The sequence below is a fragment of the Glycine soja genome, chromosome 11, assembly GCF_004193775.1.
Source record: "Glycine soja cultivar W05 chromosome 11, ASM419377v2, whole genome shotgun sequence".
NCBI lineage: Eukaryota > Viridiplantae > Streptophyta > Magnoliopsida > Fabales > Fabaceae > Glycine > Glycine soja.
In genome coordinates, this window is record NC_041012.1 from 20970589 (window position 1) to 20990016 (window position 19428).

Here is a 19428-nt window from a genome sequence, read left to right on the forward strand (position 1 = left end):
ATCTAATAAAATGGAATTCACATTTTTGACAGTTGGGAATTAACTCCTTTTAAGGTGTATAGATAGATTATTCATGTAGGCTTGACTTTTCATAATAGGATCTTTTCCTTACTCATCGTCAAAATTTAAATTTTAGTTTACTTGTTGAAAAAACCCAGCTATTTGCCAGTTGTATCAAACTTTATTAGTAACAGTCTAACATATTTTAGTTTACTTGTTGAACAAATCTCTTATTATATCTTCTTAAGTTTTTTACACTAATTTTATAATAGTGATGAAATGTTACCCTACTTGACTTTAAAAAAACACTAATGATAAATGAAGCATTAGTTAGTATTTATAAAATAAAAGTTAAATGTTTCTAGTTCTTACAAATAAAATAATGTTCACTTTTAGTCCTGTAAAAGTAAATTGTCTCCTTTTGTTCTTTCATTTGTGGAAATATGTTATGTCATCTTATTTTCATAAATGGAGATTAGGAGATAGATAATTTTGCGAAAGAGAAGAATTACATTTGACACATAATGAGAGACTAAAAATAAATTATTTATTTATTTTAGATTAAAAACAAACATGATATTATTTACATGATTTTTTTTTTCTGAATACTAACTAAAAATTATATATGCACAAACTTTACCTTCACAAATCCTTTTCAGTTTCTCGGTAGACCGCATGGGAATTTGTAAGGAATTTGTTCGTGCAAGTATATATCATTTTCCACCCGTGATTGCATTCAATTAGTTGAGTTTATGTAACGTTTTATTAACCGATGTGGACGAAAAAGAGTTTTTGTCTTTGAAAGGTATGTGCAGGGGCAATTCACAAATTATGTCCATCGTACACACGAATGAAATAAATACTAGAAATTCCTCCTCCCATCCTCCATAGTTATAACTTTGTTTTCGTTTTTTAGTTTCAAATGCTTCTTTGAATACAAATTATGTAGAAATATTGGCAATGTTCATAAGATGGTTTCAGGATGCTTTAAAAAAAGAGCTACGTATATGGTTTGTACTTTGTGTACTTTATATACGAATTTAAACTAAAAATGTTACTAATGTCACTGGTTGCCCTTTATGATACAAGTTTCAATTCGCATGCTGGTTGGTTTCAAAACTTTTATTGGCTTGTACTTTGTACCACTTAGAAGTAAAAGCCATATGGATTTTTCTAACAGCCAAATTTGTGATTGGTCATCTTGTGTTATATTCAACGTACAAATGTATTAAGTAGCCCAAGGACAGGTCAAGGTCGGCAAGAAGCTTTATATGTTAAGATTTTGAAATGAGAGACGGACAAAGCCACTGGTGAATGTTGATTGACATAGGGCACCTATGCTTTGATTTTGAATACCATGCATCCAACTTATTTAATTATGGTTGCTCTAAAGCAGTTGGGTGTCTAGTACTTGATGCATTAGAAACAATGTTTAGTAAACAACCAACATAATAATGAGTTTAATTTTTATACACCTTCAGTATATTAAATTAGCATGATTTCTAAAATAATTATTATAAAGCTAATATGATAGTTTGTGATTATTTGATACTGTAAACACTGAAGACCATTTACACTATCGTGTATACACTATTTATTCTAATAGTATTTTAAGTACCATTTACATTGAAAACATAGAAATTAAATATATGTTATGTGACAGAGATGCGCTAACTAAATTAAATAGTGTCTAGATTGATGAATAAACAAAAACTTTCTGTTGAAAAAATGTGGAAAATGCATACTTCTAGTTACTAATTATGTGTGTTTTATAGCTAACACGAAGGGGCATTGAGAGAAAAGTTTTCCCTTCAATTTACCATGTTCAGGATTTATGTTTGACTAAATCATATCCTTCCAAAGTTTTGCAAGTAAATGCTAGTTCTGGCCATTTTATCCTTCATATTCTATTAAGCTGAGTTTTGGTAATTTGAAGGAGTGAAGGTGTTAGTGCCACTTTCAAATTACGCAAAAGTGGTATTAATTCTTTAAATTATATAGACACTTGCTACTTCTATGTTGGAATCACCCACGCAAAAGGCAAAATACGAAAATCGAGTACAGATCACTACTAGTTTTGTTTATGTTTAACTGTGAAGTGTTGTCATTTGTCAAACGATTCAACACAGTGGACTTATTAAACCGCAGAAACAGTATTTTTTTTCATAACCACCGAACAAAAGCAAAATTCAACCTGATCTTAACTGCCCTATTATCTTTCTTTCTTCTTAGTTCCTAGCTTTTCCCTAGTTTCAGTTGTTGCCATGTGTTACTGTCAGAGCATAAATAAAGGAAATGGAGACTATATATCGGATTGATATGTTAAGAAAAACTTATGGCTCACATGATTTATATATAAAATATATCTATTTTGTGAAAGAGTTGTTGAGTTGAGTATTGGAGCTAGAGTATGACACAAGTCAAAGATATTACATATCGCCCTCTAGTTCTTGTGTGATACAAGTCTTTCCTTTAAATATTAGATCAACCTTCATCTACTTATGATATTGGTGTTTGGATTGCTAAATCAAATGATTGATATTACTTATTCAGTCATCACATTGGATTAATGAGTCACTAATTTATTTGCATTAGTCGATATATAGTAAAAAAAAAAATTATAACTAATAAATTTCATACTTTAAAAATTATAAAAAACAAAAATCATATTACACCTTAAAAGATCCCCCGAAAATGTAACATGCTGCTTCTTCCAAAAATCCACTGGATAGTTGGTTCACTTTCCATTGGTTTGGTTGCTAGTTCACTTAAACCAGTTTATCTAGCTAAATCAATGGTTTGGTGCGTCGGATTTGGCTGACCAATCGTTCAAGTAAAAAAATCAGCCAAATCGCATAAATGTAGTATCAAGAAAAATGTTAGAAACACATTCTTTAGCACACACTTTTAAATATATATTTTTTTAATTAATTAAAATTTATTAAAAATTACAAAATCGAGAAAGAGTCACTAAATATAACGTGAGATGTACCAAATTTTATTATTTTTAATAAATTTTAACTAATAAGAGATAGTGTGTTTAAATAAGTGTGTTAGAGAATATCTTTTTAGGATTTCTCATGTTTGCAATCCACCTAACAGTTTGGACTAGTTATGTTACCGATTCTTATCAGACCGATGCTACCAGCCGGTCTGAGATTGGTTTTACTACACTGCTTTTACAGTGTATGGTAAAAACCCATTGATCGTGTTGGAAATGGACAACTATTACTTATTTGAAATTACTGTCATTTTCTTTGAAAATTGCAGTGCTTAGGTACAAATTTAATTTCTGCTTCTTTGGAAATCAACATTCAAGTAAACCATACTCCTTCACCCCGAAAAAAAAGAGTGAATAACCGTGAATCTAGCTAACTGTGATTTTATTAAAAATAAAAATAAAAAAAATAAATAAAGAAGGTTCTCTGATCTAACAAATATTATATGTTCCACTTCCACACATAACGCCAAGCCTTAAATTAAAATGGTTCGTTTCAAACAATGAGACTAAAAGAATAATGCTTATAATGTTTTGCTCGGGTATGAAGTTGTTAGGGAATGGAAATAGGAGGGATGAAAATTGAAAATTGAAAATTATTAACTTGCTCTAGCTTATAAGTAATATGAATGAAGGCAATTAGTAGATAATCGCAGTCTTACATTATGTCTATACTCCTAAACTCTTGATTATTTAAATGATGCTTTAAAAGGGATAATTTTGTAGTGTGAAAAAATATTTATTATAATTTTCCTTTTTCTCTCTCTAATTAGATGGAAGAGATATTGACTTTTCTTTTTTCTTTTTCATATAGATACCTTTCACCGGAGATAATCTCGTTTAAACTGGATAAAATAATTATAAATGATAAAACTATCCTTGTGAGTATTTAACGCATCTACGTATCCACTAGTTAAAGTTGAAACAACTTCATGTCATATTTAAATTTATTTTGTTTCAAATTATCTATATCTAATTTATGTTTAGTATCAATTCAATTTTCTTGTATTTTATAATAGAAAAATATGCTGATTGATCCATACACTTAGTGATAAGGGAAATGTTGGTTTGGTTGGGTCTAATTGTCTTCTCTTTATGACATCTTTTGATGGACGTAATTAGAAGATTATTAGTATCTTAGCAAGCAATTTCAGGGGGAAAAATTGATTTGATAGTTCATATGTATTTCTACTATTGTGCACCTCCTTACATCTAAATCAAACAATCGTAGCATTTATTCTACAGTTGATTGTGCTGTGCACCATGGCCTCTACTTTGTTAGACTAATTATTCAAATTAAGTAACTTGTTGACTATAAATAAAGACCTAAGTGTTTCTCTTTCCAAGCATTTCCCGCTTCATAAGTCTAAAAGTAGCTGCACTTTAGAACAAATCCACAGCCCAAGAAACTCCATTAAAACACAACCAGAGCAACAATGAAGACTTTCCTACTCTCTGGTAAGTTATGTTGCTCTTGGTTCTTACTTGGCCTGCTTGCTCTTATTGGTTCCCTTGCTTCAGCTACAGAGATACATTTCCATGAATTTGTTGTAAGTACTGGTTTAATTATCATAAACTATTAACTACATTTCTCCAATATGGTTAAGAAACAGTTAGTAATTATCATTCCATCAATAATTTGATTGTAATAGATTCAAGCTAGGCCAGTGAGGAGGCTGTGCAAAACCCAAAACATAATCACAGTCAATGGGCAGTTCCCAGGGCCAACAGTGGAAGCTAGAAACGGGGATTTTATTGTAATCAAAGTAGTAAATGCAGCACAGTACAACATCTCCATCCACTGGTAAATAACATCATCTTTCACTTTCACACGAATGGAACTTTTCCCCGCACTAATGTCTTGGCTTCAAATTCACTATGCTTATGAGCAATACAAACACACTCTTTTGCGCATACTATCTCTTATAAGTTGAAATTTATCAAAAATCAAAAAATTTTGTGGGTCTCACATTATACTTAATAATTTCCTCTCTTAATTTTGTAGTTCTCAATAAATTCTACTAAAGATGTGTTGGAAAATATATTCCTAACACTCCTCTTATGCTAATAGTACATGCATGGTCCATGAATTAAATTTACTATGCTAGTGACACATACTTGGTCTATGTATCAATTTACAATGCTAATGATACATGAAATTTGTCTTTCTTACCAAGTGATCATGGGTTATGTGCATCAGGCATGGGTTAAGAATGCTAAGAAATCCATGGGCAGATGGACCAAGTTATGTGACTCAGTGTCCCATCCAACCAGGAGGAAGTTACACATACAGATTTAGAATCAGAGACCAGGAAGGGACACTATGGTGGCATGCTCACACTGGCTTCCTAAGAGCCACTGTTTATGGAGCTTTCATCATCTATCCTAGATTGGGCTCTCCTTATCCCTTCTCTATGCCTAAGCAAGAAGTTCCCCTCCTTCTTGGTATATATATCTCTAAAACCTTCTTTCATTTCCGTATTCTCCCCAATTCACTTGCATAATGAATCTCCTCCCACCGTGATCAAACTTTACCTCACTACTGGCATTTGAAAAGCTAAAGCGCTTCTCATTTATAGTTTCATAACAGATTGTATTGTGATGATGACACAGGGGAATGGTTCGATACGGATCTTGTGCTCCTCCAAAGGCAGGCAGACTTTGCAGGATTACCTCCAAATACATCTGTTGCATACACCATTAATGGGCAACCTGGTGATCTTTACAGATGCTCAAGCCAAGGTGTGAAATTATTACTCTCTCTATATGTCTACATTCTCTTACCGATGTTAAAATGATTGGTAATGCATTAGTATCTTCTACAGTTATTTTTAAATGGCAGATTATCTCAACCTTTAAAAGTATTTTTTAATATTATGACAAAACCTTAAAGAAAAGCATAGTTGAATAAGTGTTGAGCATTAAATTATTTTTTGAGAGATGTTCCAGATTCATTGATGTGGCAAACATACAATGCAGAAACTGTGCGTGTTCCAGTAGATGCTGGGGAGACAATTATGCTGAGAATCATCAGCAGTGCACTAAATCAAGAACTCTTCTTCTCAATTGCTAACCACACTATGACTGTTGTTGGTACGGATGCTGCATATACTAAGCCCTTCAAAACCTCAGTCCTCATGATAGGACCTGGTCAGACATTCAATGTCATAGTCACTGCTGATCAACCCCTAGGTCTCTACTACATGGCAGCACGTGCCTATGAATCAGCTGCAAATGCTCCCTTTGACAATACCACCACCACTGCAATCCTTGAATACAGATCTACTAGACGCAGAAACCAAAACAGATCAAGACCAATCTTGCCAGCTTTGCCGGCCTTCAATGACACGCCCACTGCAACTGCATTCACTGCTAGGATCAGGGGTCTTACCCGGGTTAGAGTCTTTAAGAAAGTTGATGTGAATCTATACGTTATAGTGGGGTTGGGGTTAATCAATTGCACAAATCCTAATAGTCCACGGTGTCAAGGACCAAATGGAACCCGCTTCACAGCAAGCATGAACAATGTATCTTTTGTACTCCCAAGTACCACCTCCTTAATGCAAGCCTACTATGAAGGAATACCCGGTGTCTTCACCACAGACTTTCCCCCCATCCCCCCTTTACAATTTGATTACACTGGAAATGTGCCACGGGGGCTATGGACACCTTCTCGGGGAACTAAGCTCTACAAGGTGAAGTATGGCTCCAAGGTGCAAATTGTTCTGCAGGACACAAGCATAGTGACCACTGAGGAACACCCTATGCATGTTCATGGATTCCACTTCTTTGTAGTTGGTTCAGGTTTCGGCAACTTCAACCCAACAACTGATCCCCAAAAGTTCAACCTTGTAGACCCACCTGTGAGGAACACCATTGGAACACCCCCTGGAGGATGGGTGGCCATTCGTTTTGTGGCTGACAATCCAGGTAACTTGTTATACTAACTTTTTCTTCTTATGCAGTTTGTATCAGGATCACATTTTAATCTGTTACATGGTTTTCTTTCACTACTGCAAATCAGGAATTTGGTTTGTCCATTGTCACATAGACTCACATCTGAATTGGGGTTTGGGGATGGCACTTCTGGTAGAAAATGGAGTTGGCCTTTCACAGTCAGTATTACCTCCACCGCCAGATCTACCCCAATGTTAAGGTTAATGAAGCATCATTAGTTAATAAATTTGTCGTTCTGTATCATAAGTTCTTCAAGGATTTGCCAAACAGACAGTATGGCTTTCTGCAGTTCCCAATACCAGAATTAGATTATGCTTAATTGAGCTGTATGTTTGCGGTATGTTTGTTAGGTGGCATTGTAACCCTATATTAAGAAAAATAAAATTTAAATGATTTCTTATCATTACTATTACTAGTTTAATATTTTTCAGTGAGAAAAACTAATTCATTCCATAGAAAAAATATTTCAGTACCAGAAACCGATTTCCATTTTGTTCCTTCAGTGGAAGAATTGCCCACATATTGCAATTTGCAATGTGCAGGTGGACTATTTTGTACAAAGCACCCTAAGCAACTTAAAGCAAGGTGCATTTAGTTTTTAGCAGAGGCCACCATGAACAAGCATGTGAAGTTGATCCTGACAGTTCCTGGATATCTAACATGCAAAGACATCATTGGACCTCTTTAACAGCATTGCCTAAATCCGAACCACGCATCAACTGTCATGTTATAAGGCTCTTGTGTATATAATAATAAGAAACTGAAAAACTTATCCAGCAAGTTCTAGGAAGTAAGCTTCCTTGAAGCCATTCTAATCAAAGACACAAATACAAGATCATATACAAAGGTATGTTCCATAAGAACAGTAAAACAGAATAATCCACATTACATAATAAAGATGATCTTGTACATAATAACTTCAGTTATTGCAACTAAGGACATCAAGGTTATCATATCAAGATTCAAATCGTGAATCGCCAAGCTAACTTTTTAATCATAATTTGCATCAAATCATAAGATTAAAAAACAATGAGAAATTACTTCAAATATATATGATATTTAGTGTTCAATGTAATAATTTTAAACTAGAAATAGATAAAACTTACCTTAATCATAAGTCTTATAAAACAAAATTTAAAATTATTAGTTATATTTGAGTTTGTGAGGCCTTTATTTTAGAAGAATGGAAATGAAGCAATGAAATAGCCAAATAGAGTGCATGCATTGAATAGCAAAGGAAGTAGAGGAATAAAATCAAAATAGGATAATTTCAAAAGTGCTCCTTCAATACCTTTTCATTCAACAATTTAAGCCTATATGACTTTTCATTTTTTTTTTCTTGAGAATTAGTGAAAGAAGTAAAAAGAAAAAAAATGACAAATCGTAGAATTGTGTGACCTTGTACCAATAGTACGAAATTGCACATATTCATTCATGAATTGTAAGAAGATACAAAGTCATTTGAGATTCATCTTATGATACAAATCAATAGGTAACCAAATCATATTGAATCATAGGATTCAAATCGTGAATTATAAGATTCTAATAACTATGGGGGGTCAATCTTTAACAAGGTTACCTAGATCAGCAGGATCTAATAGGGGTCAGGTTATGCAGTTTTCAGCATTGTAACTGACTAACTGAAACACTAGTCTGAAGGGCAACAAAAGAGGGAAAGTTGAGCAAAGAAATTGCTTTCACACAGTGCTAGTGAATACTGATATATAACAAATTACAGTAGTATGTATTCAATACTTGTGCACAATTTTATGGGCAATGTATCAGGCTACAAATTTCAAGCAACGGGTATCATTGTGCACATTTTGACATCTATAGGAACAAAATCGCATACCACATCTAACACAAGTGTAATTAGCAGAAAAAGCACAAACGGTACAGAAGTGGCAACGGGAGCTTGAGCTTGGAGGCCCAACTGCAGCTTTCCAATAGGATGGCACATGAGGAGGCAATGATTCTAAGTTAGCCTGCATTTGGTAAATTGTAGGAGGTGGGTTAACAAAAACAAAACCCAAGGCAAGAGTAAAACATGATTGTTACTTATGTGTATGATCTGTTGTGGGTGTAATTGTAATCACTGACCTCATGTAAGAGCTCAAGGAACGTTCTTGGGGCCCTTCTAGCTTCAAGTGCTTTTGCCTGCCTGGTTTTCCTTTTGGTGCCTTTAGACTGCTTTTTCTGTATATAAACTGCAAAAAGAAGGAACAATTAGTATATGTTCAGGACCCCAATGACAGTAAATAGCCAAATTTTAGGGACTTAGAAGAAACGAATTATAATTGGGTAAATGATTATTTTAGACCCTGAATGTGTAAACCAATGACAATTTAGTCCTTCAATACAAAAATTCTGATTTTGTCCTTGAATGTATAAAAAGTGTGACAATTACATTCTGTCATATAACTTAATGACAAATTAGTTCCTGAACTTTACAACTTAATGTTAAATTAGTCTTTAAACTTTACAACTTAATGATAAAATGATTCCACAAAAACTTAGCGACATGATATAATTGTCGCATTTTTTACACAACCAAATAGGATTACTAAAACGGTCATTTATCCAATTATAATTTTAGGAACTATTTTTACATTTTTCTTAAATATAAAGACTAAAGTGAGAGAGTAGACTAAATTGATCATTTACTCAAAAAATGTCACCATAAGTTAAAACTAACACTAGACAAAAAAAAACAGAATGAAACAAAATTGTGAAATGAAACTATGAAAGGAAAAAAAAGAGAGAGAAGAAACCCTAACATTGATCCTCCTCGTCTAGAGAAGCATCATCGTCATCATTATTGGCATCTGCAATTTCAAAACCTGCATTGTCATTCTCCAATGCATCCAAGCGCGCAAGTGCCGCCTGAATTGAATTGTAACAAAATCGCGTTTCTATCAGATTAATTATTCAGATTTCAATTCACAGATATCTTTTTTTACAAAAAATGAAAAGAAAAACAAAATAAGGAAAATTGAGCGGAGATAGTTGCCTGAGTGCGGTTGTCGGCGCTGGCAAGCGCGGCGGCCATTTTGGACGCAACTTTTCGCGTTCGGCTTGACATGCGGCGGGTCGAGTTGGAACCGTCGTCCTCCATTTTCTAGCTCTACGGAATCACCAATTCAAACGCAACACACAAACACGGCCTTAAGAGGAATGAGTGAATGGTTTCACTGTTTCAGATCGCAACTACGAAATGTATATATATATAAAAAAAAAGGAGGGTAGTAGAGAAGAAGAAAAAAAGAGAGTAATAGAGAAGAAGAAAAAAGTGTTTATTGAGAATAATATTATATGTATTTTTTTCAAAAGATAATTGAAAAATTATAACAGATAAATATAAATAAGATGAATAATAAAAGATAAAAAAATATAATATTCACAATTGTGAGTTTATAACCTTTTCCTCTTATTTATAACTGCTCGCATTTTTAGTTTGCATAAGTTTTTTTTTTATTCTGATTCTGAGTTAGTTAACTCTTAATATTATTAATTAATAATACGAAAATTAAATACAGTAGTATCATATAAAAATATATATTTTTCAGAAAGAAAAAATATTTTATTTTTGAAGAAGATTTTTCACTCTGAGATATATTTGATTGTTAATTAATTTTAAAATTAGTTTTAAATTTTAATTAAGTACACTCAAAATTTACGAAGAATAATCTCCTTGAATTAAGAATTATAACAATATATTAAGAAAATAAAAAACTCTTAGCAAGAAATAAACCAAACAATTCTTAGGCACAACTAACAAGAATTTTACAATTAATAAAATAAAAAATAAAATCAAAAAATCAAGTAAAATTATATATGATAATCGTTCTGTTTTATTTTATAATCTTCTTCCTAATCTTTTGTTAAATTGCATTGAAATCGAAATATATAAAGGATTATAATTCGAATCTAGAAAATATAATTTAAATTTCAAAATAATATATTTTGGTGGTGTAAAATTGTAAAGTATTTTATGTTAAATAATAACTTTATTAATGCAAATAAAACACGTTTTTTTTAGCAATTGTAAGACTTTGTTTTCGTTGAATTTATAATTTTAATTTTTAGTATATAATTTTAATTAGGATTGATAAATATTCCAGTAATATTAATATTCATTGTATTTATAAAAGAAAGACATTCAGTTTATACAATATATCAAAAGTTTAAAATTAAAACCAAACTATAGTTATAATTAATAATCTTGAAAAAGAAATATTATAAATAAATGGTTAAAATTAAGAAAAAAATTCTCAATGTGAAGTCGCATTCTATTTAAGGTGTAGCGTGTTTCAGTTTTTAACTTTTTGTTTATAATTTTTTTAAAAAAAATTATTAATTAATTATAATTATAAATAGAATAAAGCCTCGTTTCACTTTTTTGGACCTGCTGCTATACATATTTTTTTTATCCGTGTCAGTATGTCATGTACTTCATAAAGTTAAATCTAATCTACTATCTAATATCTACTATCTACTATATTATAAAAGAGAACCCCACGAAAATTATTATTGTGTCCGTGGTCCAGCTGATGACACCTATTCATTTTATTAGCTTTTTGGTCATTTTATACCCCTTCAGCTTTGCTTGGTTTTGTGCCACCTGGCTGCCATGTGTTTTGCTTTCAACTTTTTTTCTATTACAAACTCCAAGTATCATACTCAAACGAATGGATTTCAACTTTCATTTAATTTTGTTTGATAATTTCTCTCAAATCCTAAATCTTTCTCTTTCCTCCTTTATCTCTTTCTCAAGCCACTCGTTTTTCGCAATGGATTATCTCTTCTTCTTCTTCTTCATTTGGTGCTCGCTTTGGTGGGGAATGAAAGCTGATGCATTGAATGATTTTGTTTGTAGGTGGAGATTAAGCGGACGATATGGAGGGGGACTGCTGGCTGGAACTCAAAAGACTTCCGAACGAAGAAGATTTTTATGGTATTTGATATATTTTATTCCTTTCTCTCTCATATATTTTTTTCTTCTTTTAATTTACTATTTTTTGGTTTATAAACAGTCACCCATGATGCGGATTGGATTTTGTGTTGTGCAGGTTTGAACAAGTTTTGGGCTTTTGGGGGTAATGTGGTGTTCTTTTTTATTCATTTTATTTAACATTAGATCACTGTTATTTACGATTGAGTTTATGGATTGTCGTTTTGACGCGTTTTGGTGCGTTTCGTGTGCAGATGGTGGTGTATGTGTGTTGGACGAGGTTTGACTTTTCTTCCGGTGTTGTTTTCATGCATCCTTTCTTACATGCATGTTAGCTTATCGTTTTTCTCTGTTCGTGGTACTTTTGTTGTTCTGTTTTTTAATGGTAGCTTTGTTGTTGTATTTTCTTTTATAAATGTGTAACTTTTGACTTCCTATTATTGATGTTTTTCTCTTCTTCATTTTTCCAGATACAAACAAGGTTTGCCTTCTTTTTTGGTGTTGTTTTCATGTATGGTTTCTTACATGCAAGTTAGATTTTTGTTTTTTTGTGTTGGCCGAGGTTCGGCTTCTCTTTCGGTGTTGTTATCATGCATCATTTATTACATGCATGTTTGCTTATCGTTTTTCTTTGTTATTTTTACCCCCAAAAAGTTTCAATTTCTTAGAATAAACGCATAAAATAGACTAAAGCAAATTCACTGGTACTTGAGATTCAACATTTTTACCCCTAAATTTGAAGTTTTTTATTTGTTTAGTCAATGTAGACATTAAAGCAAATGATATGCAGTACGAAAATCAATCTAAATCGTTATATTCTTCTTTTTAATAAGATGTTGTCTTTATTTAGTTTTATGGGTGAATACTAATTTTGCTGATATAGAATAATGATATGCAATACCAAAATCAATTTGAATCATTATATTGTTCTTGATAATATGCAGTACCAAAATCATGTTTAGTCAATGTAGACATTAAAGCAAATGATAAGCAGTACCAAAATCAATCTAAATCGTTATATTCTTCTTCTTGATAAGATGTTGTCTCTATTTAGTTTTATGGTGAATACTAATTTTGCTGATATAGAATAATGATATGCAATACCAAAATCAATTTGAATCGTTATATTGTTCTTCTTGATAATATGCAGTACCAAAATCAATTTGAATCGTTAATGATATGCAGTACCAAAATCAATTTGTTGATATAGAATACTTTTAATTTGAATACTAATTTTGCTGATATAGAATACTTTTAATTTTACATGCAGCGAAAAAAAATTTCATCCTGTGATTCAAATTTCTTTTCTGAATATTGTCATTTTAATTTTGCAGGTTAATTTAGAATACCTTGGTAGAGTTGTGTTCAACACAAATGACGGGAACTGATTCACACACAACTATGATTGATGGCGTGGGTGTTGCTGGATAGGGAGTTTTGCCCCAAAAAGTTTCAATTTTTTAGAACAAGCACATTCACGGGTACTTGAGATTCAACATTTTCCCCCCTAAATTTCAAGTTTTTTATTTGTTTAGTCAATGTAGACATTAAACCAAATGATATACAATTCCAAAATTAGAATTTTGGGGATCCTTTTTTATTTGTTATATATGATAGTGAGAATTAGCTGATATCAAATTGCGAATACAGAAAAAGTTGCAAGTTCCAGATGTGGAGTTTTCAAAGGTATGTATGTATGTGTTAATTCAATTATCTGCACTAGCACTACTTTTTAGGCCTTTTAAAGCTTGGTCAACTTTTTTTTATGGGAGATTGATGCATATTTTACTAATTATGTTAAAATTTTGTTTTCTCTTCTTTTGCATTGTAGTTAAATTAAACTATTATGTGAAAGTTTGGTCGATCTGTGTTTCAACCCTGCTTCAATTACTTTCTAGGTGTAGAGCTATCAAGGTCAATGGAATCTATTTAGGCATATTGTTTAACTTCTACATGATTAAGTTATTACAAATTTGCACTATTTGATTGTTTAGAGAAGGGATATATATGGTGCTTGGGAGCAATATCTTGGACTGGAACACGATGACAATGCTCCAAAAAAGTCCTATGCAGTCAACCAGGTAAATATTGGGGATTAGCTTCTTTCTTTCCTTTGGGAGATTGCCCAATGTAGCTGTTTAGAGTTGAGATATTAGACTTACAATTTATTTTCTTCCCTGATCCTTCTTATTTATTTTCTTATTTAAAAATAAACTTATAAACTGCAGTAGAACAGAGCCTACATAATAATAATAATAATAATGAAACAAAACCAAACATTATTTCCTATCTCTTATTATTATTATTATTATTATTATTATTATTATTATTATTATTATTATTATTATTATTATTATGTAGGCTTTGTTCTTTTATAATTTCTTAGTTTGGTTGCTAATCAGGAAATAAATTGTTGCTTTGTTGAGTGGATGTGCAAGTTGAGGTGCAATATCAACAAAAAATAACTTTTTTTTTCTTTCATTTTCTGTCATTTTAATCATGGTTTTCTTTCTCTTATATGTTACAAATGACAGACATACATGACATTTCAATGCATGTACAGAATAAGCTTAGAAACCTTATACCCAGAATTGTGATGCTTCAACATTCCACTTTGCTATTGAATGTTTGGTTTCCTTGGGTTCCTTAAATAAAGCATGCACTTTGAGAAGTGGTTCATCTTTTGTAGATGTTAAGAAATTAAAATTTTAGTTGCTTATATTTTCCGAACTCATAGGAATGTCCTTATGCTTATATTTTGGTTTTGTATCATCATCATCATCATAATAATAATAATAATAATAATAATAATAATAATAATAATAATAATGATATAGTTTCTTAGTTTGTTTTCTAATTAGAAAAATAAATTGTTGCTTCGTTAGGTGGATGTGCAACTGGAGATGCAATATCAACAAAAGGTAACTTTTTTTTCTTTCATTTTCTGTAATTTTTATCATGTTTTTCTTTCTCTCATATGTTTGATTTCTTTGGGTCAAATCATTATTTTCTTTTGCTTCTGATGAATATCTAGGCTCTTCTATATTTAGTTTCCTTGCTCATACCTATAATGACTATCATATTCAGTACTCAAATGTTTTCTTTGCAGCTTTGTGCTAGCTGAACTCCATATTATCCACAACCATGGTTCATAATAGACTCTTGACATTTTGTTTATTGATTCTTGAAGGCTCCCAGGTTATTGGTCTATTGTTTTTTTTTTTTTGAATAGGTAGCTTCTTTGGGAAATAACATTGTCATTCAAATTGCAGGTAGCTTCTTTGGGAAATAACATTGTCATTCAAATTGCAGTTGAAAGCAGGCTTAAGATAAGTATTTTCATCCTATTAGTTTAACTACATGTTTAACTTTTATGTCTAAACCTCCCACTATACATATCTTTGGAGCAGATTGCACTGCTATAGTACCTACTCCTTTAGCAGTTATTGTTCTTAATTGGACAGTTTTTTTATGTCTAAGATCAATATTTTTTTTGTTTTTAATTCCCTGAATTTTCTTTAGTGGATTTCTTGATATTTTTCATATGAGAAATCAAATGGCTTTCATCCAACAACTAGAAGCTATGGGTATGCAGTGGTTTTCATCCATTTTTTCCCCTTTTTCAGTTTAACTTTTGTCATTCTAATACCAAAGTTTCCTTCATATTTTTTTGGGAACTTTCTTACTTTCTTTCTTTTCTCATCCCGCAAGTTCTAAAGGACTACATGTTTGGTAAGTCTTTTTATGGGTATTTTTTTGTTGATGCTTTCCTGCAATTTTTGGTTTTTGGTCAATTCATGGTTGAAGTTATTATTATTATTATTGTTGTTGTTGTTGTTGTTGTTGTTGTTGTTGTTGTTGTTATTATCATTATTATTATTATTATTATTATTATGTATACTCTAGCTGAAAACCCTTTTTTATATTCTAATTCCAGGAGTGAACATTGAGATTTTTCTTTGAGCTTCCTGGTGTGTGTAGGTTGTAATATCAAAGAAAACCATTTTCGTTTTAGCATGCATCTCCTATAATCACAACATAAAAATTGGCTTTCAGCTAGAGCCAACATAATAATAATAATAATAATAATAATAATAATAATAACAACAACAACAACAACATAAAAAAGGACATTCAACTAGAGTCTACATAATAATAATAATAATAATAATAATAACAACAACAACATAAAAAATGACCTTCAACTAGAGTTTACATAATAATAATAATAATAATAATAATAATAATAATAATAATAATAATAATAATAATAATAATAATAACAAATGAATATTCAAATTATTAATACCAAAAATATATATAAGTTTAGAATGTCTTAATTATAATTTTTTTTAAAATACAAAACTCAACAAGCACTTCTCTACCCACAAGAAAGAGAAGTTCTTAATAATGGAGGAGTAAGCTGTTATATACTTTTAATTTTTAATTATATATTTTGTTGGAAATATTTATTTTGATATCTGTGTGAATGCACATAATAGAATAATGACTTTCAGAATAATGCCTTGAATCTCATCATGCTTGCTTTGATAACGATAAACCTATTCAAGTATTTCCTTCTTTCTTTTTCTTTTTCTTTTAAATCATAAATTTTATTGTTGTTGCAGGAATTCGAATTAGGATTCTATTTAATTTTGTTGTTGTTATTATTATTATTATTATTATTATTATTATTATTATTATTATTATTATTATTATTATTTATACTGTGCAGAGTATCATCTCGGGTAGCTAAAGGCAAAAATAACAAAACCGAGGACACAATTATTGAAGCCTCCAAAAGTATGTTGCTATTTATACTGTTTATTTCATATTGCAATTTTACATTTTAAATTATAAAGTTTATTGTTGTTGCAGGAAGCTACATTATGATTCTATTTAATTTTGTTGTTGTTGTTGTCGTTATTATTATTATTATTATTATTATTATTATTATTATTATTATTATTATTATTATTATTATTATGTTGGCTCTACCTGAATGTCATTTTATTGTGATGACAAGAGTTGTATGCTTCTCTCTGGTCAATAATTTTTTCCAAACTGCTCTCAAAAAGTGATTTTTTTCCCATGTTTGTTTTCTCTCACTTGGCCTTATGGTCTAATTTTGGTTTGAGGTTTATCTTCTATGTCTTTCATAATTTAATGCATTTAAATTTGAATATGGGTACTTGCAGAGTATCATCTCAGGCAGTTCAAGGAAAAAATAGCAAAACTAAGGACACAATTATTGTAGCCTCCAAAAGTATGTTGCTATTTATACTATTTATATCATATTCTTATTCTAAGTTTGTTGATGATTGATGCAAGCTTTTGTTATATGTCTGTATTCTCTAACTTGATTATTGAATGACACTTATCCTTTTGCAAAGAATGAGAAACCAGATTGCATGTGCAAACAAAGGCTTTAAATTGTAGTTGCAGTTAAGGCTTGGTTTTGGTTCATAGTCACAGCCTAATGATGCAACGGCTGTGTTCCATCAAACTTGCTCTTTTTTTCATTTAACACTTAATAGAGTTTTGGGGAGGAGTCAAGAGGGAAAGACAATTTGGTGGCGTGCGATGTGTGTTGTTATTTGGTGCCTAACTTCCTATGGTTGGGGATTAATTTCCAATATCAAACTCTTTAATATCAATGTTAATCTTTTTCCTTTTTTTACAATATCTTTCTTTTAATTCTTGCATCGGAAATCAATTGACGAACATGACCCGTAAAGTATCATAGCTGCATAGATATATATTGTTATTATTCCAAGAATCAAGTAGGTTATTAGATATGAAGGATGCATCCAAAAATAAGTGATGAAAATGGTCTTCACCATATAGCAATATCACTAGGTTATATTGCTTCTAAAGTAATAACCAAGTTGTAATAATAGAAATGAAACATGGCCGATATAGGACTTACAAGTAAGTCATCTCTGATTTCTGTCCTCTTTAAATCAATTATGGAATCAAATCTGAATTCTGTAACAGGATTAGCAGGAAAATCCATCCTGAGCTTCACCATTTTGCGAGTGAGGCACTGGTGATATGGATCGCTGGGATGTGACAGAGCAAGACATATATTCAGAGACCATATCTGGATTGTTGAAATTTTAAAACTGTTTTATTAATTTAGTTGTTGAACAATTATTTAGTTATTAATATTCAGCTTTTTTGTTTTGTTAATTTTATTATTCTCACCATTATTTAGTTATTAATATTCAACTTTTTATGCTTCAACACTGAATTACATTTTATAGGTATATTACAAATAAATAAAAAAAACTTATGTAATGGCTTAACAAACGACCCGTGCGTTTACATGCTAGTTTCTATAAAAAGTTTTCCACTTACCTTCAATATTAATAGAAAATATGAATATTATACATTAACAAAATGATTTTAAAAAAAGTTTTATTTCAATTAATTGTCATTATAAATAATTAATTTAAATTAGGTTCTTAATTGTTTCTATAATTTAAATTATGTACTCTTTTATAATGTTGATTGTATATGTGATTAAACTTTTTCTTATCATAAAAAAGAAAAGAAAATATTAATATACTTTATAAAATATCAAGTTTAATTTTAGTTTGACATTCTAATTTTTTATTTATTTTATTTTATTAGTCGTAAAGTTTGAGTGCGGTTTGACATTCTAATTTTACTTTGTTTTGGTCAAATCTTTTAATGGATATTATAATCATCTTAGATATTTTATTAAAAAATAAAAATACCTTTTCTCTCTCCTCTCTCCTCTAACCTCTCTCTCACATCTCACGTCTCAGCAGTGAACATTGCAGTGCTACGTAAAGCTAATTCATCCGATTGCATAAACTCCATCAAAGGACTTTATCTCAATTTCCTGAGCAACAATGTTGTTGCCGAAATTGTCGTGTCGAAAACAACACTACGGCCAGACACAAAAGAAGCAGCGAAAAAGCTTGCTAGAAAATTTGTTACAGATTTGGTGTATTGTAAAACATAAGAAAATCTGAGTCTCTCTTTCTTTTATGCTTTTTCTTTTAATGTTGTTTGGTGCCATTGAAGAGATCAATTCTCAGTTGTTTGTCAAAAAGCTTAATACAAATTAAATAAAACTGTAATGATGAGACTTGAGAGTATAAGACCATGGAGGTTAGCAATGTATATCAAGAGTTTGGGACTAAAATAACAGTTAGATCTTTAGTTATAATAATTTATTTAGGGATATTATAGCCATTTAATATTATAGGAAGAAGTACCTGCAGGAGAAGAACTCAAGCTCGAGGCCCAAAAGAACAACACCACCACTAAAATATCTTCGAGATTTTGTGTAAAATCTACTAAGCTAGCACTTGAGACATGTTGTTTGCCATTTCCCTTATACCAACATTCTGTCATTAGAATTTTGTTAGAATTCTGTTATACACCAGAATTCTATTACCATGGAATTGAGTGTCTTAGCACCTCAATTGCTACTTATAAATAGCTCAGTATTGTAATAAGGCAAACGATTTTTAGTGAAAATCATACC

The 19428-nt window shown here is 30.9% G+C and overlaps 2 protein-coding genes and 1 long non-coding RNA gene across 3 annotated transcripts; 2 read left to right on the forward strand and 1 right to left on the reverse strand.

The window, feature by feature from the left end:
• Positions 1–4357: 4357 nt before the first annotated feature.
• LOC114374369 (laccase-3-like) lies at positions 4358–7243 on the forward strand. The gene is made up of 6 exons (XM_028332007.1): positions 4358–4548; positions 4651–4802; positions 5199–5443; positions 5612–5740; positions 5978–6928; positions 7023–7243. The coding sequence occupies exons 1-6, from the start codon at positions 4435–4437 to the stop codon at positions 7151–7153; spliced, it is 1722 nt and encodes a 573-aa protein (XP_028187808.1). The 5' UTR covers positions 4358–4434; the 3' UTR covers positions 7154–7243.
• A 1120-nt stretch (positions 7244–8363) lies between these two features.
• LOC114374370 (SWR1 complex subunit 6-like) lies at positions 8364–10169 on the reverse strand. Its single transcript, XM_028332008.1, has 4 exons — positions 9966–10169; positions 9733–9838; positions 9056–9162; positions 8364–8940 (listed from the first exon to the last, which is right to left on the reverse strand). Exons 1-4 carry the CDS (start codon positions 10068–10070, stop codon positions 8737–8739), a joined length of 522 nt encoding a protein of 173 aa, XP_028187809.1. The 5' UTR covers positions 10071–10169; the 3' UTR covers positions 8364–8736.
• A 6398-nt stretch (positions 10170–16567) lies between these two features.
• On the forward strand, positions 16568–17586 carry LOC114374744. Its single transcript, XR_003658622.1, has 2 exons — positions 16568–16709; positions 17105–17586. It is a non-coding gene; the product is annotated as an uncharacterized LOC114374744 (long non-coding RNA).
• Positions 17587–19428: the final 1842 nt, after the last annotated feature.